The following is a 26,584-nucleotide window of genomic DNA, read 5'->3' on the forward strand; positions in this document are numbered from 1 at the left end:
TTATATTGTAGAAATTGTGCGCGCCGTAGGCGCACGCTCCCAAGAGGGGGTGTGGTCTAATTATAAGAGTGTGAACTAGCAGGAAAACCATTACCTGACATCTCACTTTTGCAACCTGCATGACCAGACATTGGTTACAGCATTAATGGTTGTTGTCCTTCCACGCTTAAGTTGGCTGGATAAAGGCCGCACAGTGACATATAAACAAGAAGGCCCACACAGTGACCTACTACGCCTCATAAATCAAGCCCAAACAATGATAGGCTACTTAAATCAATATACACTGTTTATCCGTAATGCCCATTACACATCGTGCCACACACCATGATGGCCATTACACATTAGGCCACACACCATGATGCCCATTACACATTATGCCACACACCATGATGCCCATTGCACTATTAGTGTTCCCGCTAGGCTGTTTTAGTGTGGCGCTGTGCCCTGCCCAATTTTTAAAGGGGAAAATGTGCTCTGCCCCTAGAGCCCGGTCCGCCCCCCTTGACGCTGACCCAATGCAGCAGCGCCCTGAGTCCCTCACAAAATGCCACCAGTAGTGTCCCTCACAAAATGCCCCAGTATAGTCAGCACCACATTGCACAGCCTGCCAGCCCTCCCATAGTCAGCACAACACAGCCAGGTAGCCCCCCCCCCCCCCCCCCCCTCATAGTCAGCACCGCAATGCTGCCCACCCACCCCATGTTCAGCACAACATTGAAGCTAGCTAAACCCCCCCCCCCCCATAGTCAGTAAAGCATTGCAGCCAGCCCACCCCCCATAGTCAGCACGGCGTTGCTAGCTTCCCCCTTCCCTAAGAAACCTGCTTGAATCTTCTGCAATGTCACAAGATGCTCAGTGTCCCTGGCAGAGGTCTCAGGAAACACAACAGCTCTGTCCGAGTGCTGGCGGCGGCTGTCTCTCTCTTCACTGAAAGGGCGCGGGCAGGATGGGTGCGCAGTGTCAGGAAATACACAATGCGCATGTCCGCGCACAGTCCCGCCTGCCCCAGCCACTGCACATCACTTCCGCCCGTCCCACATGCAAAGGGGACTAGCACGTAAGGTTTTTTTTTTTTTTTACATGGCAACGACAGGCCACTCAAAACAACTCAGCATGCCACGGGCTGAAGACCCCTGCTGTAGAGAAATCCTTAGTATAAAGAGCAGAAACAGGCTGCTCCTGCTCTTGTAGCATAATATAGTAAGTCCCAGCATGCCTGTTCACACTTTGCCAGTGCAGAGGTTTCTGTCTGAGGTGTCACTGATCTTTCCCAGCATACTGCTATCCTGTGACTGGATAGGTTAAACATTTTTGTTTGTGGCATCTGTTTCTGAAGGGAAGGCACCATCTTGCAATGAGAACCAAACTGGTCAAGGTTGGCACTGCAACAAATATAGTTGTCATACAGATATGTCTGCATACATCAAGCCTCCTTTCGCGTTAAATGGCCCTTGTAGTCGCGATAGTCCAGGGCATCTTTTATTTTTTGACACTTTATCCATGAAAATGCATCTTATTTGCAAAATGGAATGCACAAGTAGTTACTGTTGATTTAGAGCAGGCATGTCCAACGTTGGCCCTCCAGATGTTGTGAAACTACACATCCCAGCATGCTTTGCCACAGTTTTGCTATTAGAGAATGTTAAAACTATTGCAAAGCATGCTGGAATGTGTAGTTTCAAAAATCTGGAGGGCCAACGTTGGACATGCCTGATTTAGAGGATATACAGCATGCCTATATTCTGTGTGTGACTGCGGCTGCAACTGCATACAAAATGCGAAGTTTAAACTTTTATGCACATACAGCTGTGGTACAGTGCTTTCCTGGAAAACACTAGAATTCCATTTCTTGTACAGCTACAGTCACCGGTAGTGAAGCTGCCATCTTGGCAATTCCTCCCCCTGTGTAGTGATATGGCTTTCAAAACATGCTATTGGGGTTTTGTGAACACCTGTATTTGTGCAGATCCCCAATATCCGGGAAGCTATCCTTGATTTCAGTCTCTGACTGTATCTGGCTAGCTGCTCCATGGTAGGCTGACACTGCCTGGGTCTGCATTGGACTCCTTTATGACAAATTCCTAAATATAGTAAACAGTAGTATTATTCTCCCTGGTCTCCAAGCCACATTGCTGTGGTTCAGTGCAACACTCTATCCCCTACTACATGTTATGGAGTATACTGTACATGCCCGCTGATACTTTGCTGCTGGTGGCTTTGATTCATGATGCTTTAGCTCTGTACCTGCTTTCACTAGCATAATTACATAATGGTTCAGAAGTTGCAGAGAGGCAGGAAACATTTGAACGCGTTGCACCAGTTTCAGTTTTCATACTCTCTCACCAGTTGTTGCTCTGCTGTCCAGCTCTTATTTAAGATACTGTGTCAACAATCGCCTTTGGCTCCTATGGGCCTTAATTTCCTGTTCCGTGCTACCCTCTGGAATTTTATTTGTGTATACTAACCTACAATATTCTGTTGTGACTATTAGTGTGTACACACTTGTACAATCATGAATATATTACAATTTAGACTATCTGCATACAATTTAGACTGTATAGTGCAGATCTTTCTGGCTGCAATACGGGAGCGCGCATCGGGATCGCATCAGGATGGCAAGTGTTAAAACCTGTGCGATCTGCATGAGATCCAGATGAGATATTTACTATATAGTCAAAATCTCATGCACATTGTACAAGTGTGTACACACCATGTCTTTGGTGTTCATCCTTCAGGCCATTACCAAGTCAGAAGGAGGATGGCTTGGAGTGAAGCTGCATGTGGAATGATTTATTCTGCATCTCTGCATCACATTCTACCACTAGTGGTTTGAGACTGCTGGTGGGAATGCTGTTTTAAGCCGAGGACTGTATCCCTCCTGTCCTTCCTTTTCAGTTTGTTGTTGCTTGGATTCATTGTACATCTTTGCAATGTTAGTTGTTCAGTGGCCCTCAAACTATTTCTTACAACACCTTTACATTATGTGTATTCTGATCCTCTCCTACTGGGTCTAGCAGTATGTTGGAGCTTGGCGGATCTAAAGTGGAGTTTTCCCTGAATTTCATTCTTGGAACTTTAGTATCCACACCATGGCTTAACTTACAGATTCTGAGATCTCCTCCTTGAATGATTTAATCGTCATTGTATTTGTATTATCTACTGCTAGGTGGCCCGTGCGAATATTTTGAATGCAAATAAATTAAATTCATTTTATAGCAAGCTTGGTGGTTTGTAGTAGGAAGAAAGAATAACCAGTCCTTTTGTATCTATTTCGAGTAGCCGAGCAAAACTGATCATCTAAAGGGGCCTACACACAGGGAGATTTGCTGAGCGTTGCGAGTGATGTTAGATCACTCAGAAAACTCAGCAAAATTGCTCAGCACCCAGCAATGTGACGGCCCAGAAGCTCTCCTGCCCTCAGAGCTTGAAGGGAAGCGGCGGCGAAGATAGAGTAGTAGACAACTAGCCAGGGGGACACCGGACTCTTCTTCACCCTGGCAGGAGCAACAACAAAGGTTCATTGTGCTGCTGGCACAGTGGGGGCATACCTGGCCCCGTGGGGGCATATGTGTATCTGGCGCTGCACTATTGGGGGCATGTGTATCACACCCCCATTTTCATTGGCCGCACCCCATGTGGTTACACCCATTTTTTGGCAAACAGTACCGCCAGAGTATTTATTTAGAATGGCACCACAATTGGGCGGGCATTGTTTATCTGGCACTGCTGGCGCGCATTGTGTTTATGGCATAACTGCAGGTATTGGGGGCATTGTGTAACTGGTACTGCTGGTGGCATGGTATATATTGCACGGTCTTCAGAGAGGCCATAGTAGAAAAAATGGAAGATGTGGCCTCGCAGGAGTACCATCCTAGGTCATGCCCCGCGCAGATGTCCCTTCTCCTCTGCCTCCAGTGTTGGGAGGTATGTATGCAGCATAGTGGACATTGCAGTGTCTCTCATATTGTGTCTGGGGCATTGTGGTATGTGGCATTACAGTATGTGGCATTATGTGTAAAGGGCATTTTTCAGTTATGTATTTTTCTTTTTTTTTACTTTAGTAGCTCTTCAGGCGGTTTATTTTGTCTTGAATAGCTCACGCCCCAATAAAGGTTGGAGACCGCTGCCTTAGGTTTTACCGGTTTTGATACCCTTCCTTTTTATGTGTGTTGGGGAATGGTCATTCATTCTGTGGAGATATTAGGTAGTGTAGATGTTCAATTATTCTGTATAACTTTGGAAGCTTATTTTCCGTAGACTTAGTGTCCCCGTCAGGCAGCATAGTCACCGTACTGTCCCCCGCGTCCCTGGCAAGCCTAGTGAGCACCTCTCACACAGCGTTGGTAACCGCCAGATCCCCAGCGCTGGTGGATGCCGGCGGAGAGGAGATCATGCGGACGCCGGCGGAGAGGAGATCATGCGGACGCCGGCGGAGAGGCGCTACATCTGCCTGAGACGCACGAGCATTTCATACACTTTTGAGTCTCAGTAATTCGTGCGTCAGGGTACGGCAACACTGTCCATGTCTGCATCAGGGAGACGGTCAGGGTTAGGGGTAGGGTAGCGCATGCATCTCATGCACAAAGGTTCATATTACATACTGACAAATGCCTCCATTTCAAACCTCCACTTTACACATCCTCCTGACCTGTTGATACCCCCACTATCCACGTCGGCGTGGAGTTGAATTTATAAAGTAAAATGAGCACGAAGCATGGCGAGCGCAGCGAGCCCCGTGAGGGGGAAGCGGAATACACGTCAAGTAATCCGCCTGCGCTCGCCACGCTTCAGGCTCATTTTACCTCTCGCCACACTTTATAAAATCAACTCCACACTGACGTGGATAGTGGGGGCATGAACAGGTTGGGAGGACGCGTACCGCGTCCCCTCGCGGGGCTCGAAAAGCATTGGGCTGACGTGGATAGTGGGGTTGTAATAAGTGCTGACACAATGCTGACTGAATACACTAACCGCGTAAGCTCCGGTTAGGCGCAAACGTACACACAGTCGCAGACACAAGCTGACTATGCTTGCCATGGGAACACTACGCTGATTCTGATAGGGACACTATGCTGACTACGTAACTGCTGCCGTGAAACTACACAAGTACCCAAGTTCCTGATTCAGCTTGTCGGTTTTACATTTTCTGTGGCATTATTCCAACTATGTATTTCTCCCTTCGTCTTTCCGATTAGCCAATATTGATGCCTATGGCTGGATTATGCCATGTGTTCTGTATTTACTGGTCTTTGTTTTAATAAGCTATAGGCCAATATTTCTATTATACCTTGGTCTTGTCTCCACTATATACGGTCAATTGTGGATGTAACTTTGAAAAACATTTTAAAAAGAAATCCATCTTAATCCCAACACAATACAGCTACGATGGAACCAGGGAGTTGTGCTGATTAACATGACATGCAACACTTGTATTTTGTGTGTGATTGAGTTTGTATACGGAGCACAATTGAACTTGTACAAAAGGCTGCTACATTGAAGCACTTGTATAAAAATTCAGACACAGCTTCAGACAGATATTTAAGTGTCACAAGTCATTAATTGGCACAGTCTCCCCGTGCTTCCTAGTCACAGCTCATTGCAATCAAGGTGCATTATTTGTGAAAATTAAATAAATAAAAGATGGCGTCACTGATAGTGTGTACAGACGGTAAGATTTGGCTTCCGATGTTCCCGATATAGGGAACATGGGAAGCCATATCGCATGCAAATAGCATGCTTTTTTAGGGCTTGCGAGCCGGATGCACTGCCGATGCGCGCTCCTGTGTGAGCGCATATCGGCAGCTAGATAGAGAGGGCAGGCAAGACTATATAGTGCAGATCTGCACTATATAGTCTAAATTGTGCCCCTCTAGCATGCCGTGAGACACGAGTCCCGATGCGATCTGATCGCGTCGGAACTCACATCTCACGGCAGGATCTGCCGTGTGTACACACCATAACAGAGACTCGGGGAACCTGGTGCAGTGAGGTGTTTTTTGAAGTGACTGAAGCAATGATGTATCAGGTAGTAAAATTAGATTTAAAAAAGTATTATCTGTAGTCAACTGAAATTTAAATGAAAAACTACAGGTTATGCAAAAAATGCTCCAAAAACCTGAAAGAAAAAGCAAATGGTTGCTGCACGATGATATACTGATCAGTGTCCTTGCAAAAGATACTTACTCTTCCCTTGGATGAGCTTTTCTGTGTATGGAATCGAGACTTGGTTTACTTTCATGAGCTTCACTTTCAGACTCCGAATCGATGAAACTAATGCCTTTATTTTTATTAAAAAATGACACGTCGTTTAGTCTTTTGCCTTCAGGAGTCTCCGGGATGCTGGTAACTGCAAAATAATTAAATATTTTGTTTTGTGTTTTTTTATTTTATTATTGTTCTTTAGAGATATAAGAAATACACTAATATTTCCAGTATTGGTTTGTGGTGTTACAAACCCTAGTAAAGAAAACACCCATAACAAAAAAAAAAATGTGTCCAATGTATATTTGCATAGCTACAGAGTGAAATTGGGGGAAATTTACTAAGATGTGTATTCTACTTCGGTACTTGTTTCGTAGCACGGCGCCACCGATTTTAATTGTATGCAATTGGCTTGCAAAAATCGGGTCAATCACATTGCATGCAATGCGATTGACCCGACCGAACCGATTTTTTACATTGGAACCAATGTTAAATGGTCCCCGAGACCCGATTTTACATTGGCCCCAATGTTAAATGCCCCCCAGACCCCATTTTTCATTGTATGCCCTCCCCCATTGTTAACGCCACGATCAACGTAAACCCGAAGCGTGGCGAGCCCGTGCGGGGCGGCGGTACGCGTAATCCGACCTTTTCATGCCCCCACTATTCACGTCGGCGTGGAGTTGATTTTATACAGTGTGGCGAGCGCAGTGAGCCACCGAGCCCAAAGCATGGCGAGCGCAGAGAGCCCCGCGAGGGGACGCGCATTACTTCAGATGTATTACGCGTCCGCTCGCCACGCTTTGGGCTCGGTGGCTCGCTGCGTTCGCCTCACTATATAAAATCAACTCCACGCTGATGTGGATAGTGGGGGTATGAAAAGGTCGGAGGACGCGCACCACCGCCCCTCGCTGCGCTCGCCACGCTTCGGGTTGGCGTTCATCGTGGGGTGGCGTTAACAATGGGGGGGCATTTGACATTGGTTCCTATGTAAAATGGACCCGATTTTACATTTGTCGGGAAACCTCAAAAAAAAGGTCTGCCGGGTCCCATCGCATACCTTAAGTTAAGGTATGCGATGGGACCCGATGGGCACTGTGCTAGGAAACAAGTACCTCTACTTCACATGTGATGTTGCTATGGGCAACCAATCAGAATCTACTTATTTATTTAGCACCCTTTAGAAGCCTGTAGACAGGATCTGATTAGCTGACCATAGCAACAGCACATGTGAAGTACAACACACATCTTAGTAAATTTCCCCCAGTGACCTCATATTTTAATGCAGGATTATCCCATTGGAAAGACAAGAGGAAGTTTACTTATTTAAATACTATTTTCTTCTCTTGCCATTTTAAAAAGGAACACACGGGTTTACAAAAGTACATCAAAGGTTTCAGAAAAGCAGATCAATGACAAATGAAACTACTGAATATGAATGGAGGTATAATTTATAACCATATGGATTATATATAAACTTTAATATAAAAGTTTTCTCATGAGGTTTATTTTATGCTTCTTTGTAGGCATTTACTCATTGTCTTTAAGCTGTATTTTTGAGGTGGAACTCAATCGGTATTTGGAATGGAATGAAGAGCTAAAGTTTGAAGACATATGAAGTTTTTCTTTTATGGAAAACAATGAAACTTCAGGTTATGGAATGCAGTTTAGATGCATAAGCACAATGTGTTATGTAGATTTTCACAGGACTAGCTGGGTACTTGCTCTGGTGCCTCCTTGTGAGGGCTGATAACCCTCCAGATATAACAGAATGGAAGAAGTGGTACTCAGAGGCTTGGTGAAAGGTGAAATCAGGTGGATATTTTAAATCAGGTGGATATTTTTAATCCAGTAAAAATGTTACTGGAAATATATGGTACTTGTTTCCTAGCAGGGTAGTGAAATCGGATCGCATGCCACGTTATAGTAGCATGCAATGCGATGCAATGCAATGTCCATATAAAGTGCACAGGAGTGCTTATACAATGAAATATTGCATGTGATCTCAGTGCACCAAATGCGATGTGATATTTCATTGTACAAGCACCCATGCCATGAGATGTGATGTGTGCATAGTATGAGATGTGATGGGTGCTTACAATGAGATGTGATGGGTGAATAGTATGAGATGTGATGGGTGCTTTCAATGAGATGTGATGGGTGCTTACAATGAGATGTGATGGGTGCATAGTATGAGATGTGATGGGTGTTTACAATGAGATGTGATGTGTGCATAGTAGATGTGATGGGTGCAGAGGCGTACCTAGATATTATTAGGCCCCATAGCAAAAGTTTGTAAGGGCCCCCTTTTTAGCAACTGATGGTGATAAATGTATTTACATATTAGTTAGATAGCAAAGATGGGCCCCCTTCACCTCTGGGCCCCATAGCAGCTGCACCTCTTGCACTTATGGTAGTTACGCCCTTGGATGGGTGCTTACAATTGTAAGCACCTGCACCTATGCCGTTGTTTAGCGTCAACCCCAGTATCAACGCCAACCCAAAGAGTGGCGAGTGCAGCGGAACGCGTCTTCCGACCTTTTCATACCCCCACTATCCACGTTGGCGTGGAGTTGACTTTATATAGTGTGGTGAGTGAAGCGAGCCCCACGAGGGGAAGTGGAATACATGTAAAGTAATCCGTGTCCGCTTGCCACGTTTCGGGCCTGGTGGCTCGCCACACTATATAAAATCAACTCCACGCCAACGTGGATAGTGGGGGTATGAAAAGGTCGGAGGACGCGTTCTGCTGCGCTCACCACGCTTCAGGGTGGCGTGGATAATGCTGGTGTTTTAGGAACACATTCACACCTGCAAAATCATACATCTGACACAGTAATGATGACATGTGTTAACTAAGAACTGTAAATTTACTTAAATATACTAAAAAGCAGAAAGATAAAGATAACAACAATTAATCAATTAAAAACAATAAACATCATCATTTAAAAATCAATTAGTCATCCTTAGGAAGGAGGGTCAGTGCAACTAGGATTCTCTCAAATGGATTATGCCCACCAATGTTTTTCTCCACATAAATTCCTGGAGGTAAGAATTTAACATGAGGCGTGCTGTACCTCTGTGGCGCTTGTTGCACCATTTGCACGAGTCCCACATCCGTTCAATATTTTGGGTATGCACCCCTGTGGACGGGTCTATAAAGATAAATCTATGATTAACTTGGGCATGCTGATACCCAGCAAGTTCAAGTTGCTCAGTGCTGTATGCCCTCCAGCAGTCACTGTAAATTGTGGTACAAATCGACAGAGTTTTTTGAGCGCTAGGGACAAGTGTGCCGTGTTTTGTACAGAATGCTGCCCTCTGGTAGAGGGTTGCCGCCCTCAATAGGAAAGCTTTACAAAGAAAAAGAACCAATGGGCGCCTTCTGTACACTAAAACAATTTAATAAACAATACACAAATCACAAAAGCATAAAACAATAACCTTGCATGCATGCAAAAACAAAAATATTAAAAAGATCTCAATGCAATAGCATAATGGTAAAATTGTAACTTATAGTTACCACGTCAGATGCTGTTGGTATGCCCCTCAGATCCTCAGCTGCAATTGCTCATGAAGAACTCCTCACGAAGACGCGTTTCGCCGCGCTCAGGCGGCTTTGTCAATTCAGGAATGAATGGTCATGAATTTGTGAATTCCTGTATTGACAAAGCCGCCTGAGAGCAGCGAAACGCGTCTTCGTGAGGAGTTCTTCATGAGCAATTGCAGCTGAGGATCTGAGGGGCATACCAACAGCATCTGACCGGCAACATCAACCGGCCAATTGGCTGTATCTTTCCCCCGGTAACTCGGTCCCTGCTGCAGTAATCCACAGCTGGAACGGAGCATTTCCCCGCAGCCGCCGCACATACGGAGGACTGTGTAAATACCGTCACACACAAGAGCCGAGTACACGCGCACTCCAACAAGGAGCTACAAGCGCAGGAGCCGGTGCACTCCAGCCTGCAGTCGGCTTGCTGGCCGGAGCAGTAGCTGTACAACACCCGACACCGCAAGGTGACCTGCCTGACGTACGCATTAAGTTTGTGGGAGATAGTGCTATCCAGCAATAAAAGACCAACGCCACCAATTATTACTGGTCATCTCGCATTGGGTAGTGAGAAAGGGATTCGTTTGCCCATCTTCAACTCAACTTGGGATCTCACCCACTATTGCCCACATTACAATTATGCTTTTGGAAAAAAATCCCTATAAACTGCGGGACTGTAACACCGGTCCAACTCCGGCAACCACACTGTCCAATCAGGACTTGGTAACTATAAGTTACAATTTTACCATTATGCAATTTCATTGAGATGGCTTTTTAATGTTTTTGTTTCTGCATGCATTCAAGGTTATTGTTTTATGCTTTTGTGATTTGTGTATTGTTTATTAAATTGTTTTAGTGTACAGAAGGCGCCCATTGGTTCTTTTTCACTGTAAATTGTGGTGCCTGGCTCGACATTCTCCACAATAGCCACAATCAATGTGCTTGCATCTCGCCTTGGCACCATAGTGAGGAAGCACTGTCCTGTTTCTCTGCATATTCCCCCAAAAACCCACTGCTGTGGGAACATACTGTAAGGCCAACATTGCTTTTCCTCCTGATGAACATGCTCTCGTCCACCTCCACGATGTGGCCTGGACAGCTGCTGTGGCTGCGCCATGAGATCCATCATGCATGCCTCCCTCATCCATCGATTGAATAACACAGCCGTCTTCTTGGAAATATCCAGCTGTTCCTGACAGAACCCAATGAATGTCATCTCCTGGGCCCATGCAGATATAAAGCGCACCAGGGTGACAAAAGACAAGCGGCACCCCGGAAACTAGTGGGCCGCTCTCAGGCTCTGACATTCTTTGACTGAAAGGCGCATAACGTGTCCATTTGCGCAATTCTGCGCCACAGGAAGCAGGTCATGTCCTTGAAAAAACGCTATCGCCTCCTCCTCTGTCTGAGGCAGTGTGAACACGGTCATCATGGATGCAGCCATCTCAATAATAACTATCACTTTCTCACAAATCACAATAAATCTCCACCAGCTCTGAGGTATGCTTCTTCTCATGACAGTATACCACCTCAGAGTGATTTCTGAGAGGATCTGACAGGGGGCGGGAATGACAGGGAGCGGGAACGGGAAAATCGCATCGCATGCTACTATAATGCGGCATGCGATGCGATTTCACTACGTTTGCGTACGTAATAAAGCTGGGCGCCCTGCTAGGAAACAAGTACCAAATATAAATATGTATTTTGTATACAGTACCAAGCATACCTTGTTTTGTTTTTTAAGACTAAAGATAACACTGTATATTCAGAACATACCATTAGTGATTCTGCTCTGATCCCTCTTTATCCATCATTACAGGGAGATCTGGATATCAGAACAATACACCACCCTATCTGTGGAAATTTAGATACTTTTTATGTATGCTTTCAGCCGTTGGGGCATTATTGAGACCTGTTTGCAGACCTGCAATTTTGCAAGGTGGGCGATTATCAATTGTAAGCTGATTACAAGTTGATTTACAGGAAGACCGCGTAACTGCCTAGTGTCAGGCAAAACCCAAGAGTGCCTAGGTGTTTTCAGGAAGGGATAGTGTTACGTCAGCTCTATCCTTGATCAGTCTGTTTCTATCGCAAAAAGAGTAGGTTACTCACAGAATGAATCCTTCAATGGTGAGTAAGTTGCAAATGGATTTGCAGCTATTTGCCGATCAGCGTGATTGTTGCAAGGGTGGATTTTCACTGTGGCGGGGCAGCGGCTATCTAATAGCAGGGCTCTGCAATTTCGCAGAGCAACAATTAGGTCTGAACATCCCCCCATGTCTGGCGATCACTGTGTGGCGTTCTGCCCAATAGTGGCATTGCAGAGAGGGCCTGATTCAGGTCTAGCTGCTTCACATGCAACAAAATCTGTGATCAAAGGATATTCTGAGATTGTACTGTGTCTTTGTGCAACCAATTATCTATAATTGTATAATGTACTCTCAGCATAAGCAATACAATGTAATAGCTAGACCAGATAAAAAAAAAAATCACAAAAATATTTTAGCACATATCAATGCTAAAAAAGAATAATAAAATAATGTAAATGACTTACATTCTTTTTCATCCAATTCAGATTTTGGAGTTCCAGGACGGCTTGTTCCTTCCTTTTCATTGGAGGCTTGGTAGTTTTTCCCGCTCTTATCAAAGCGGAAGCGGTCAAGGTTAAACATGCTCGTAATTTCTTACTTGGTGTGCACCACTGATAGTCTGCAAATAGAAGTTAATATAAAAGTAATACAAACAATTCACAGAAAGTGAAAATATGTTTAGGCATTTTATTAAGTCTTCAAAGGTTGCTATCCAATTAGCAGTTATCTTTTCTCCACTCCAAAAAAATCAGGCAATTATAGCACATATTTTGGAGGATAGAAGTGTGCCATTGTCATGCAATGAGGCATGGCATCTTGAATAAGTTCCTGCTCCCATGGGTTATCATGGCTCCGAGGACTGCTTATTTTGTATTATACTTTGTATACCTGAGGCGCACAAGGCATAATTCCTGATATGAGAGCAAACTGGGTGGCCCTTACCAAATCCATTCGCTGCAGTAAATTACAGCAGCTAATAAGATACCAGCATAATTGTTTATAGCTTCAGCTGTGCCTGAATGTAGTACAGAAAGTACAATCCGGTATTTCTGAATGCTTGTTGGTTAATTTACACCAAAAACAAAATTTCTTGTCTAACATTAAACCTGTGATTTTTTACATTTTCTTATCCAATCTTATATTAGTATACAAATTGCTGAAAAACAATAATAATAGAATTATGTTTGGGAGAATACTATTTATAACAAAAGAAAGCACACTCAGAGGGGTATGCAATCTGCCGCCGCTATTTCCGACGTGGGAAATAGTGGTGGCTTCCTATCCAATGCTGTCTTTAACGGCAGCATTGAATCGGTTTCACGGCAGAATGGGCCCGTTCTGCCGATAAAGGCCGTGGATTGTCACGATCCCGGCCGCAGATCGTTAATCCATGGCCGTTTTTGCGGCCACGCTCCCTTTGCGCCGAGCGGCAGATGGGACATTGAATCCCGCCTGTCTTTCTGCAGTCGATCAGACCGCAAACAGACCAGGATCACAGCTATTGGCGGGGATCAACAGCCGTGATCCCTGATTGCATACCCCCCTTACAGATTTCAAATTTCGCCACTTGCTTGGTGCAGTTGCATCAAATACTATGATGCTACACTGTGCTTTCCCTGATATGGTCACATCTGATGCTTTCAGGTGCTGCTAATCTCAGAGGGATCTCCTGGCTCCTCTGCAGCCTTAAGGTGCGTACACACAGGAATTTATCTAAGCGACCATATTGCCAGCAATTAGAATGGAGTTTAAGATCGATCACTGTTGGCTACATGATTTTGGCTGCATGCCGTACCCTGCCCTTTTATTAACGTTGAGGTACACCTTGTCAGTTTCACAAGTGCTGACATGCCTGGCTCCTGCATTTCCCCTGAGGAAGCAGACAGAATGTTTTGGAGCAACAGAAGATAGGCAGGGCAATCAGCAAAATGCAGCCCCCAAAAGGTGTTCCACACCCCATTCAAAGAACAAGATGAGGGACTGTGGCAATCCTGCCACTCACAAACTGGTAGCCTGTAAACAGGGAAAGTAAGAGGGGATGGGATTGGATGCCTCTACCCACCACGCATCAGGTCTATTTCAGTGCTCAGGACTCCAGCGCAGATGGATAAAACCCAAAAGGTACAGGCTGGGATGGGCGGCCACACTAACATCCTAATGGAAGCAAGACTAGGCTGGGCACCACAGTACGTGGTGAGGATCTGGACTCTCCCTTTGGCAGTCAGCCATCATCTACTTAGGAAGTTGGGCATTCCATTTTTAAGCGATTATTTAATAGTAAATCGGTTTTCATTTTTGTTTCTATTCTTGAAGTTTTGAATTTATAATGTTGCATTTTGGTCATAGAGTAATAATGTGGAAAGCAGCTTTGAGTCAATAGTCTCCATCTAATCAATATGCATTCTAAACAGACCTGTCCTGGAAGCATGACTACGAAACTTCTTGCAATCTACATAGTAGTTTGGTTATACCCTTTTCACACCAGAAGTAAATAACTGGGTTAAAGCTTTTTCAACCCAGGAATTTGCTGAAAACCTGGGTTTTTCTTTGATGAGAAAGCGTAAACATAGGTCTTAAATCCCGGCATTCTGACTCTGCTCTTGATGAGGGTCGATGTGCCAGAATTTAAGACCCGTGTTGACCCTTTCACACCACAGAAAAATCTGTGTTTTTCAGCAAATTCCCAGGTTAAAAAGCTTTAACCTGGTAATTTGCAGGTGGTGTGAATTGGGGTCAACTGCATCGGGCAAAATGACCCGGCACTCAAAAATGTTGGGTAATTGCCGGGTGGCAGGTGTGAAATGGGTAGAAGAGTTCTAATCCTATATGACAGAGTAACTCTGCATTCTGTGCCATTAGGGGTCATATCAGCCAAAATACTGGTGCTGTTTTGTTATAGACAAACCACATTTGTTGTAGTCAAAGAAATGCAGTGACAAAATGTTGCAGATATACAAAACTGGGGAACACATTTTATATTTAGGGGACTTGTGGATCCTTAATTATTTTTCATTTGTATGTAGGATCACATAATACGTAGAACTGTACTAAAACTGTTTGCTGTACAATGCTCACTGACTGCCCATTTTATCTTTAAAAACTCATTCCATCAAAAACCGTTCCCTTCAAAATAAAAAAAATAAAAATGCCTTCATTAGTGATCAGCAAATGCCTCAGAAAATCCTAGAGTGAACACAATGGGGGTATTCAATTAGCCATGGGGTAAGCTAAGTCACATAATCATATCATTTATTCCTGCAGTTAAAAATCGAGATTCAGATGCGGAAACCCCACCGATTTATTTTTTCCCAGTGTGCCAACCTAATTTTACTGTTTTTATGTGGGTTTTTCCTTTGCAGTTTATACAGCTGTGAAGTCTGACTTTAGCTATTCGAGATACCGTCACTAGGTCTACAACAACTAGGTTAACAAGCATTAGGTTGACACCACTAGGTTGGCATGCATGAAGGTTAATATGACTGAAGGTCAACATGGGGTCATGGGGTTAGGTCGACAGGGTCATTAGGTCAACATGGGGAATGTCGACAGTCAAAAGGTCTACATAGGGTTTTTCACTTTTTTGAGCCGACAGGGTGTGGTGGGAGAATAAAATGGGTGCCGGATGGGTGCCCGACGGCCACCGGCTATTCTCCCTTGTGGGGGTCCACGACCCACATAGAGGGAGAATAGAGTAGGTGGCGAGCCACTGTGCCCGCAGCCTGGTGAGCGCAGTGAGACCGCAAGGGGCTTCGTTGCATTCCCCTTGCTGTCGGAGTCCGGCTAATTACTGTCGGGATCCCGACTGTCGGGCTCCTATACCACACCCGAATAAAATAGTGTGCCCGAAACATGGCGAGCACAGCAAGCCATTCGAGGGGACGTGGTGCACTTTTTTAGTGTCCAAGTTGACTGTGTTGACATTCGGGACAAAAATTGGTACTTGTGTATTATCACGGCGCACACTGCTCTATTAGCGTACAGGGCTATTCTGCGTAGGGAAAACGCGTTGCATCGCATTGCAAGCCATGTACAATGCTGTACGATGTGTACAATGCGATGTGACGCGATAAAAAATTGCGTCGCATTGTACAGCATTGTATACAGGATGCGATGAGATTAAAGAATTGTACAAGCACCCATCACATTCTATACCACGGAATGACATAAAAATGCCATTTAGGGTGGCTCCCCACTATCCACTTCCCCCACCACTATCCACGTAATCCCGAAGCTTGGCGAGCCCCGAGAGGGGCAGCGGAATGCGTCCTCCGAATTTTTTCATACCCCCACTATCCTCGTCGGCGTGGAGTTGATTTTATATAGTGTGGCGAGCGCAGCGAGCCGCGAGCACAGTGAGACTGAAGCGTAGCGAGTATACCTGTGAAGTAATCTGTGTCCACTCGCCACGCTTCGGGCTCGGGGGCGAGCTGTGCTCGCCACGCTTCGGGATTATGTGGAGAGTGGGGGGGGGGGGGGGGCAGGCGTGGATAGTGTGGGGGGGAAGTGGATAGTGGGGGGCCACCCTAAATGGCATTTTTATGTCATTTAATGGTATAGACCATTAAAAAGATAGTATTGCATACATGCGATGCACTGCGATGCGATTTCACTACGCTTCCGTACGTAGAAAATCTGGGCGCCGTGATAATACACGAGTACCCAAAAATTAAATAAAAACCCCATGTCGACCTTTTGACTGTCAACCTAATGACCCTGTGGACCTTGAGTCATGTTGACCTAGTTGCTGTCTATCCAATGATCCATACCCAGATATTCACACCCTTAATCTACGTTAATTGGATTTAGGGTGGCCAATCCCGGGATCGGGATCGGCAGGATCCCGGGATTTGGCCCCCAAAAAGCCGGGATTTCAATCCCGGGATTGGAAACTCTGGATTAGACTGCGCATGCGCATTCTAATGCCGGGCAGCGTCTGAGCTGGTGCTCAGCAGCTGCCCGGCTTCTCCCGTCCCGGGCAACGCGACTCTGCGCAGCGTGACAACGTCAGAGGTCACGCTGCGCAGGCCGCACAGGCTGCCGGGCACCAAAAGACAAGTCCGCCCACCCGCACTGCTGCTGAGCGGACCAGGCAGAAGACCGCGGACCAGCCCGCTCGCCTGCTCACCTGCCCACCAGATGACCCGTCCGGGCTGCAACGAATCTGTAAGTAAACATGCGGGGCGGCCGAGGCGGGTTTTTTTTTATTAGGGAAGCCAATCCCGGGATTGGGCATTTTTCAATCCCGAATTCCGGGATTGAAAAAATGCCCCGGGATTGGCATCCCTAATTGGATTGCTCCAGCATGACTAGCCAAATAGCAGGTATAATTAAAGTAATAATCAAAAATAGAAACCAGACAATTACAGAGGTATTTGTGGATCATTTCCAAAGCCCTAAGTGACAAATTATATAATCATGCATATAGTTGAAAATAATTAGCTTAGCACATTCTATTTCATGTAAAAACACTGTAGGTCAGCGGTAGCGTCTGAGACACTCGACACATATGGATATAACATTGCTTGGGAAAGAGGAAAGGAGAGAACTTGGGTGTCAGGTGTGGTATGATGCTCCAAGAGTCCTGATTCCGAGGGTCATTAGTCAGACATTGGAATCCCGACTGCTGGGACTACGACAGGAGGGCGAGTGCTACAAAACCGATTACGGGATCGGTGGCTCGCTGCACTAGCCACAGATTCTATTTTCACCTCTATGGGGGGTCGTGGACCCCCTCGAGGGAGAATAGCCCCCGTCAGTCGGGATAACAAATGTCGGGCATTTAACATGTCAGGTGTTGACTTCCGGTTTCTGCATTGCGGAGTGAGCAGCGTCTCTCGGCCGCTCCGTTCCACCGCACACCCTGTCAGCCCTGCATAGAAAATCGTTTCAGGTCTCCCCGCCTGCAGCCATGGACAAATTTCTGGGCTCATAACCCACTGCAAAATCATCTCCAGCGCCGCAAAGGCAAGAGAAAAGGAGAGGGGAACACAATATGGGGCCGGACGCTAATAATGCCCAGGGGACGCCTGCTGCGAAGAAGCCCATTACACGCTCCTCTTCAGAGCTCACCAGCGCAGCTGAATGCTCAGGTACATCTTCATTATCTTATGATGAACTGACCTCTGCAATACAGTCCACAATGTCTCCCCTGCTGCAAAAAGTAGTAGCTGACATATCCTCTCAAATAGACAGACTGTCAGATAGGATCACAACTGCAGAAACGCACATAAGACAAAACATGGATGGTATTGCTGCCTTGCAAAAAGCAGTCAAAAAATTAGAAATTGATAACAAACGCCTTTCTGAGAGTCTTGATAATATAGAGAACATAAGACGAAATAACCTCAGGCTTGTCGGCTTACCAGAAAACATTAGGAGCCCACAGCTGGAACACTTTATAAGAAATACACTCCCCAAACTACTTCAAATTGAATCACAATGTGTGGACATAGTAATTGAGAGAGTCCACAGAATGGGAGTACATAAACTCCAACAGCAGAACAGACCAAGAGTAATCATTTTTAAAGGTACACTATTGAACTATCTTCATAAATAATCTGGACTACATCATGGAAAATAAACCCCATAAAATGGGAGACCCACTCTCGTATTTACCAAGATTTCTCAACAGAGCTATCGAAACTCAGGCGTTCCTTCTCACCAATTTGTTCAGCTCTATTTAAAAGGATTCGTAAATTTTACATGAGGTTTCTGGCATGTTTAAGGATCTTTTCAGGATCGGGCTTTAAGGACTTTCTGTCTCCGAAAGCAGCTGAGGATTTCCTAGCAAAAGAAGCTTCGAATCAAGACCTAGAGCAGGCATTCCCAACCACGGTCCTCAAGGCACACCAACAGTGCAGGTTTTAGTGATATCCAGGCTTCAGCACAGATGGTTTAATCAGAATCCCTCATATACTAATTAATTCACCTGTGCTCAAGCCTGGATATCTACAAAACCTGCACTGGTGTGCCTTGAGGACCGTGGTTAGGAAAGCCTGACCTAGAGGATATTGCTGATAATCCAAATGGGTGAGTGTCACCTAAGAATATATGGCAAACTATCATTACCCCTTAGATGGCTGTGAATTGTTATTAAGACGTTTTTGGGGTTACAAGCCCGAAGATTGCCTTCTTTTAGGACTGCTGCTTCTATTTCTTTTCTTTTATTATTTCTTAAAATTTTTGGGGAGTTTGTTATGCGTAATTGACATTACTTATGCTGACCTGTAATGTATAACTTTTGTTTACAAAGCTCGACCAGGCATGCAGAGTTGCAGAATGTGTAGAACGTTTTTAAAATGAATATTCCCTGATTTGTATGGTATGTAACATTTTAGGAACTGTTAGGAAGTCCATGTTTAATCTAACTATGTTTATAGTAGCTGTAGTATTAATTTTGATAAGTTTCCTTTCTTCCCCTGTCTGTGTGTCTTACATTTTCCTCGTGCATCTACCCCCCCCTCCTGACATATTTAAACAAACAAAATATTGACCTCATTTGTTTGCAGGAGACCCATTTACTATCTGGTGAGGAGGTGAAAAAATTGCAGATACTGAATTGGAAGGTTCTAGGCTCATTTGACCCCACTACCCTTATAGTGTGCAGGGATTTAAATTTAATATCTTCTAAAGTATTAGATCTCCTCCCCCAAAAAACGTAACAACACTACCAAAAATAGGAGTCCCTTATCTTGCTAAAGCGTTAAATTTAATTGATACTTGGAGAGCTCTAAACCCCATAGAAAGGGAGTACACCTGTTTATCTTTAAATCATAATACTTGGTCGCGAATTGACTACATCTTATTAGCTGAACCATTATTTTCTAAGATCACTTCGACTACTGTTGCCCACCAACATTATCTGATCATGGTTTGACTACTATAAGCCTCAATTTAAAAAGATCAAAGGGAACACGCCCTATATGGAAATTTCCTTCCCATCTTACTCAGTCTCAGGGTTTATTCGTTAAGCACTATACAGTCTGGTCTCAGTACCGCTCTGACAATGCTAGTTATGAAAGAGATAACCCTGCAATGTTCTGGCAAGCAGCAAAAGCGGTCTTACGCGGGGATTTCAGGCGGCTAAGTTACACTTTAATGAACATTTACAAATGAGTTGTGACCAATATTTATTCCATATAAACTCTACATTTTATAAACACGGTAACAAAATTGGCAAATTACTTAGGAATCTTCTCCAGGGTTCGAGGCAACAAATGACTATCCAGCCTTCAGTACAGGACAATGGTTCTCTTACTGTTTCCGATATCCAAGTTGCCAAGGTTATTATGCAAACTTTCTATGAGAATCTTTATACACCACCGGAGCCTTCCCTGAGCGAGTCATTGGATAACACGATATCCCCCACATCGTCGTCTACTTCCTCCCCCCCCCCTTATTGGAAGACACTATCTTTACCCCAAATCCCAGAATCATTTATAAAAAAAAACAGATTTCTCCGATAACCAAAGATGAGGCTACCTGGGCTATTGGAAAGTTGAAGTTGGCCAAAGCACCAGGTCCCGACGGCTATTCAAATTAATTCTACAAAGCTCTGTCACCACATATAGCAGCACCATTGGCTGGCTGCTTTAATTTTGTAATAGATCATGGTCTTCTTCCAGAACATTTTTTCTGATGCAATTATTAAAGTATTACCTAAGACAGGTCGTAATTTGAGCTTGCCAGGATCTTATAGGCCTATCTCTCTTTTGAATATAGACTATAAGATTTTTACCAAAATACTAGCTGATAGATTGAAACCTGCCTTACCAACCATAATTCACAATGACCAATCAGGATTTATTACTGGACGACATTCGGTAGTTAACGTTACAAAAGTCCTGACAGCTATACAACATTCGTCTGACTTCTTGGCGTCTGGTTTGGACAATAACGTGGTCCTCACATTGGACGCAGAGAAAGCATTCGACTTAGTGTTATGTCCCCATTTATTTCAAACATTAGAGAAATTTGGCTTTCTGATAAAATTCATGAATACTATGCGGACCCTTTATTCAGCGCCAAAATCATATATTGCATGTAATGGTCTACTCTCCCCTTCCTTTAAACTAGGCAGAGGTACCCGCCAGGGGTGTCCCCTTTCACCCCTGCTATTTGCACTCGCAATAGAACCATTGGCGGTGGCAATCCTTACATCACATCTGATTCATGGAATCAAGTTTAACGAGGAAGAACTAAAGATAGCCCTATTTGCAGATGACACTTTTCTCTTTTTATCAAAACCCTCAAGTTCAATAGCAGCTCTACTTCATCTCAGACTCGTTCGGGAAAGTCTCTGGTTACAAAGTGAAAAATTTTACCATTGGGAAGTACGACTGTTACCTTTATAAAAACACTGAATATTCCTTTTGCTAGAACTACATCACACTTTAATTACCTAGGTATACAGATTTGTAAGGATTTAAATCGTCTTTACTCCCTAAATTTCACCCCTATCATCACCCAGATTAAGACGAAGCTAGAATCCTGGAGAGATCTTTCAATATCACCCAGTCTATTATTTTTCAGTAATTTTTTAATGCATGCAAATGCTCCCACTAAATATTATAAAGTCTGACGTGACCCGCTTGGAATCTTTACTCTCTAAGTTCATTTGGCAGAATAAAAGGTCTAGGATAGCAAAATCCAAATTAAAAACCCCTAAATCCAATGGTGCCTTCGGATACCCGGACTTAAAATCATATTCTCAGGCCATACAATTTAGATACATTGGAGACTGGATATTGAATAGATCTACTTATACCGATATGTAAATAGATCATACTGCCTTTTTCCCCTTTGCCCCCGGAGCTTTATTACAATCCACCCCAAGAATATTCCAATAGCAAATAGGAACCGTGTTCTATTTAAAGATACGTATTCTACATGGAGACAAATAAATACAATATTTAACAGGAATCCCCATCTCACCCAATATATACCTTTATGGGGAAATCCTTCATTCCCTCCTTCATTGACTAACCCTTGTTTTCAACTTTTGCAACTGGCCAATGGAGCAGATTTTAAAACCTACAATCCCATTACTACTCACGATACTGACAGTAGCCAGAAAATGTATACTACAGGTTGAGTATCCCTTATCCAAAATGCTCGGGACCAGGAGAAATTTGGATAACAGATTATTCCATATTTCGGGAATATTTTAATATTCCAATGATGTATTTTGAAGTATCTTGCATTTATGCTGTATAAACACATCAAACACATGAAATACACACAAATATATTTTATTTGTTCAAAAAACAAGGTTTCAAAACATAATATAAAATTTGTGTCCTATCTCAGATACTGAATTTAAATGCCAAGCAATCATTGTCTTGCACATATATAGTGCCAGTTACATATCATGTCCCCAGTACTGCTGTTACAAATGTCCCCAGTAAGTTGTCCCGAATGTACGGTTTTCGGAATAATTTGGATAACGGCTACTAAACCTGTAATACATTGGACCAAGAACACTGCACCTCAATTGCTAACAGTCAAACAAAAACTTACACATTCTATACTTTGATAGAAAGTATGCAAGACTGGATCTTCAAGATGGATCCCCAAAATTCGACCACAAATGGGTACTTTTCATTGAAACTTTGTGCGAAACTACTAAATCACAGACATTCACTTAATTTGAAAATGTATTGGTGAACTAGACAGTTTTGTATAGTGTAGACATATTCTGATTAATACCCCCCTTCTCCATCCCACCCCTGCCTCCCTCTATTTCCCTACCCTTCTTATCCCTATGTTTGTGTTACAGCAGAAAGTGTTAATATAGTTACATAATCACTATTGTATACAAGTGTGTACGAGCCTAACTGTACCTTGCCATAACAGAGGAAAGTTTTAACTGTCAATAATGCTTTGTTGTATTAATTTATATATGTATAAATGGTGATTTACATAATTCTTTGTATTGAAAAACCTTCAATAAAAATCTATTTTAAAAAATAATAATAATCATGTCAGGTGTTGGGGCACTTTTTTAAAGAAAAGAAAAAACTATTAAAACGTAACTTTTATTAGTATCTTATAGAATGTATAATGTCAAAGCATGATGAGAACGAGAACCTGGGAGAAGAGAGAAGGAAAATGCAGCCACATGGATAGGGCTAGAATCACAACATTATGTAATAGGATCCTCTATACTGCAATATGTGTATATGACCCTCCTAGACCTGGGGTCCAATGTCAACAGAAGGAGCGATAGAGGAGAAGCCCCAGAGAAGATATGGTTCTGTAGGTGCTGTCTAGGAGGGTCAAATACATTTATTTATTTACATTTATTGCAGTCTACAGGCATACAGGACACGCACCCATACTCCTACAGTACCCAACCTTGCACATATTTCACCTATGCATATCACCAGTAATCATTATTGATTTACTAAAGCGGTGTACACACGGGGGCGATAAGGGCTGAAATCACTGGAAATATCGCCGCAGGCGACCATGTGCCCCGGCGATAAATCGCCAGGTGCGCGCTCCCGTTTTCAGCCAGATTCTAGCTGATTACCTCTGTGGCACGGATCCGATATGATTTCCCGGCGGTCGGAATCCCGACACTGGAATCCCGACCGCCGAAATCCCGACAAGGGGGGGACATGGATCGCCCCCCCTTGCGGGCTCGCTGCGCTCGCCACGCAGCGGGCCCGGTGCCTCGCTACGCTCGGCACGCTATTTTATTCTCCCTCTATGGGTGTCGTGGACACCCACGGAGGGAGAAAGTTTCGGGATTTCGGCGGTCGGGATTCCAGTGTCGGGATTCCGACCGCCGGGATCCCGACCGCCGGGAAATTAACCGCATCCCCTGTGGCACCACCGGCAGAGGTTCCCTTTCATCAGCGACCATCTCTGGTCGCTGATGAAAAGGAGAAACTGAGCATTATATTGCTCAGCCATATATTTTTAGCTATATAGATATATTTGCTCGCAATCGTGTTTCAATAAATACAGCAGTTTTGTATAGTGATTGACAGGTTATGTATGCATACCATTGCAATCACCTATAACATCCGTACTGTTACAAACCTATTTTTAACCCAGGTTCCGACTGGCGGTGCTCCGACACGGGGGATCCCTACACACAGGGGCTATTCTCCCTTGTAGGAATCCACAACCCCCATAGAGGGAGAATAGAACCCACACAAGGGGCTTCTTTGCGCTCGACCCCCTGTCGGAGCACCGGCAGTCAGGGTTCCACCATCGGTATACTGACCGTCGTGATCCCCCATCGGACCGCCATACCACACCCTTTTAACCCACATTACAATTATAAGCTCAAACTCTTGGCAATCAAGATACTAAGATCACTGGGGAATGCTTTGACAAGATACTAATAAAAGTTAAGTTTTAATTGTTTTTGGAATGGCGTGCCACAACACCGGAGTCCTGTCCTTTCCTCTTTACCGCACGACTTATGCTGGGTACACACCACTAAGATGCAAATGGTGAGCGGGTCATTAGATGATCGTGCTACCCGCTCACGATCTGGTGGAGCCTAGGACCTGCTCAAGAACTGCATGCGATCTAATCACGACCCGTACCCCATGTTTGTTCTTCAGATCCTACCTGCTGCAGGTAGGATCTGAGAACCGACTCGCACATAGGATCGGATTTGAAATGCTTTGTAATGGCCCAAAACATCCAAATTGGGTAATTTTGGGCAAAATCGTTCTGGTGTGTACCCCACATTACTATTATCCTGACTCGCAGGTGCACCACCAATCACAACTATCAACCCTGTAACAGGGCTTTATTACCTATGTTGGTCTACAGCAGGGATGGGGAATCTTTGGCCCTCCAGCTGTTGTGGAACTACACATCCCAGCATGCCTGGTTACAGTTTTGCTACTTGGCCATGCTGCAACTGTTGCAGGGCATGCTGGGATGTGTAGTTCAACAACAGCTGGATGGCTAAAGGATCCCCATTCCTGGTCTACGGCATCACACTATACTACATTTTAGTTCAATACTATTGAATGATTGACAAACCCAATGTGGAATCAACCCCCTCTTCTGCGATATATGGATATAACACTAGGTGGGTGACGAATAAAGTAAAAATATTTTAAAAGGTCCCCTAAACCCAGGCCAGAAGCATCTTTTGTAGATGAGATACTGCACACAGGGTTCCTGTCAGTGATCCGGTCCCAGGGGACACTGCAGTACAGGGCCTGACAAACAGAACAATAGCTGGCACTCTGCCACACATACATATGTTATATGACGGCAGTGCAGCTTCTACATATGTACAGGGGTAGCGGCGCTCTCAACATATCCAGCATCTCCCAATACAAAGGGAAAGTGTCCAGATGTGTTCCCCAGTCAAATCTGTGTAAGCACGGCCTGTGCCCCTGTATGCTGCACTTACGCCGGTGTGTATCGCCGGCTCAGCAGCGGGAGTTGAATGTGACAGCCACCGTGCATTGTTGTAGTATCCATATTGATGCTACGGACAGTACATAGCCGGCGTATTGTGCGCTCCGGCAGCCGGCAAAAGCAGCCCCGATGCACCCTGTGGAAACGTACAGCATAAGCTGGCGGACACATCACCCAGTGGCTGTCAGCTGCCTCCTACCCTAGTGCGGACCCCAGCAAACCCGAAGCCCTCACCTCCTCCGCTTCCCGCGGCCTCTCTGTCTCTCTCAGGGGGTCCTTCACCGGGCGCCGCCAGATGACGCTGACGTTCAGGCCGGGAGCTGCCGGGCGCGCCACTGACGTCACCTGACCTGGCAGCGCTCGGCTCTGGCGAAGCTCTCACTATGCTGTTTGGGGCGGGGAATGACGTCACCGCCAATGTTACCGTGCTGCATGTCACACTCACTTGGAGTAGAAGGAACAAACAGAATGGACTAGGGCAGGGCTGGGCAACACCGGCACTCCAGATGTTAGTGAACTACACATCCCAGGATGCTTTGCATTAGTTTTGCTATGTGGCCATGCTGAAACTGATGCAAGGCATGCTAAAATGTGTAGTTCATCAACATCTGGAGAGCCGGTGTTGCCCAGCCCTGGACTAGGGCCTACAAGGGCTCAGTGTTCACTGAGCACACAGCGCTGCCTGCTGAATGATCTGTCAGGGCTAGTATTAATATTCAGCCTGCTGGTTATTAATCGCCAGGAGATAGTGACTTGCGGGGCCACGCATCGCTATCGCTATGGTCTCTACATACAGTACAGCATACCTCCCAACTTTCAATCATCAGCAGCCAGACGATCACACACTCTGCCAGACATGTGACCAAAGAAACTTGCAACTTTGTTTCTATCTCTTCAGTCATTTTTTTCACAATGTATCAATATACTCCTTTTATTTGTATTTTAGTAAAAACACAGTTATAAATAGGCAGTTGCACTGGTTGGAAACTGCTTGGTGTGAGATAAAAAGAGTATATTAATACTTTGTAATACTGATACATAATACTCCAGTAAGTTAAAATGTTTGAATAATGAGATAGAAACAAAGATGCAAGTTACTTTGGTCACAGATATAGTTCTGACAGGATTCGGTATGAAATCCCGACAGTCAAAATCCCGAATGGGTCATAATACCGACAAGGCCAAAATCCCGACAAGGTCAAAATCCCGACATTTAAAATCCCAACAAGGACAAAATCCCGACATTTAGAATCCCGACAAGGTCAAAATCCCGACATTTAGAATGTACAGGTGAAACAGTCAACATGACTTTGTGTCGACAGATCGCGAGGTCGACATGGGATTT

General features: G+C 44.6%; 1 protein-coding gene across 1 annotated transcript in view; it reads right to left on the minus strand.

Annotated features, from left to right (window-relative positions):
- SMARCAD1 (SNF2 related chromatin remodeling ATPase with DExD box 1) overlaps window positions 1-25,631 on the minus strand; it is a 114,563-nt gene extending 88,932 nt beyond the window's left edge. The window contains exons 1-3 of the mRNA XM_083179101.1: window positions 25,474-25,631; window positions 12,306-12,460; window positions 6,184-6,346 (exon numbers count right to left, since the gene is read on the minus strand). Coding sequence (XP_083035227.1) covers window positions 6,184-6,346; window positions 12,306-12,423 — 281 coding nt within the window. The 5' untranslated portion in view covers window positions 12,424-12,460; window positions 25,474-25,631. The remainder of the gene's footprint in view (window positions 1-6,183; window positions 6,347-12,305; window positions 12,461-25,473) is intronic.
- Between the last annotated feature and the right edge of the window lie 953 nt (window positions 25,632-26,584).

Source organism: Crinia signifera, chromosome 1, assembly GCF_055691185.1.
Source record: "Crinia signifera chromosome 1, ASM5569118v1, whole genome shotgun sequence".
Lineage (NCBI taxonomy): Eukaryota > Metazoa > Chordata > Amphibia > Anura > Myobatrachidae > Crinia > Crinia signifera.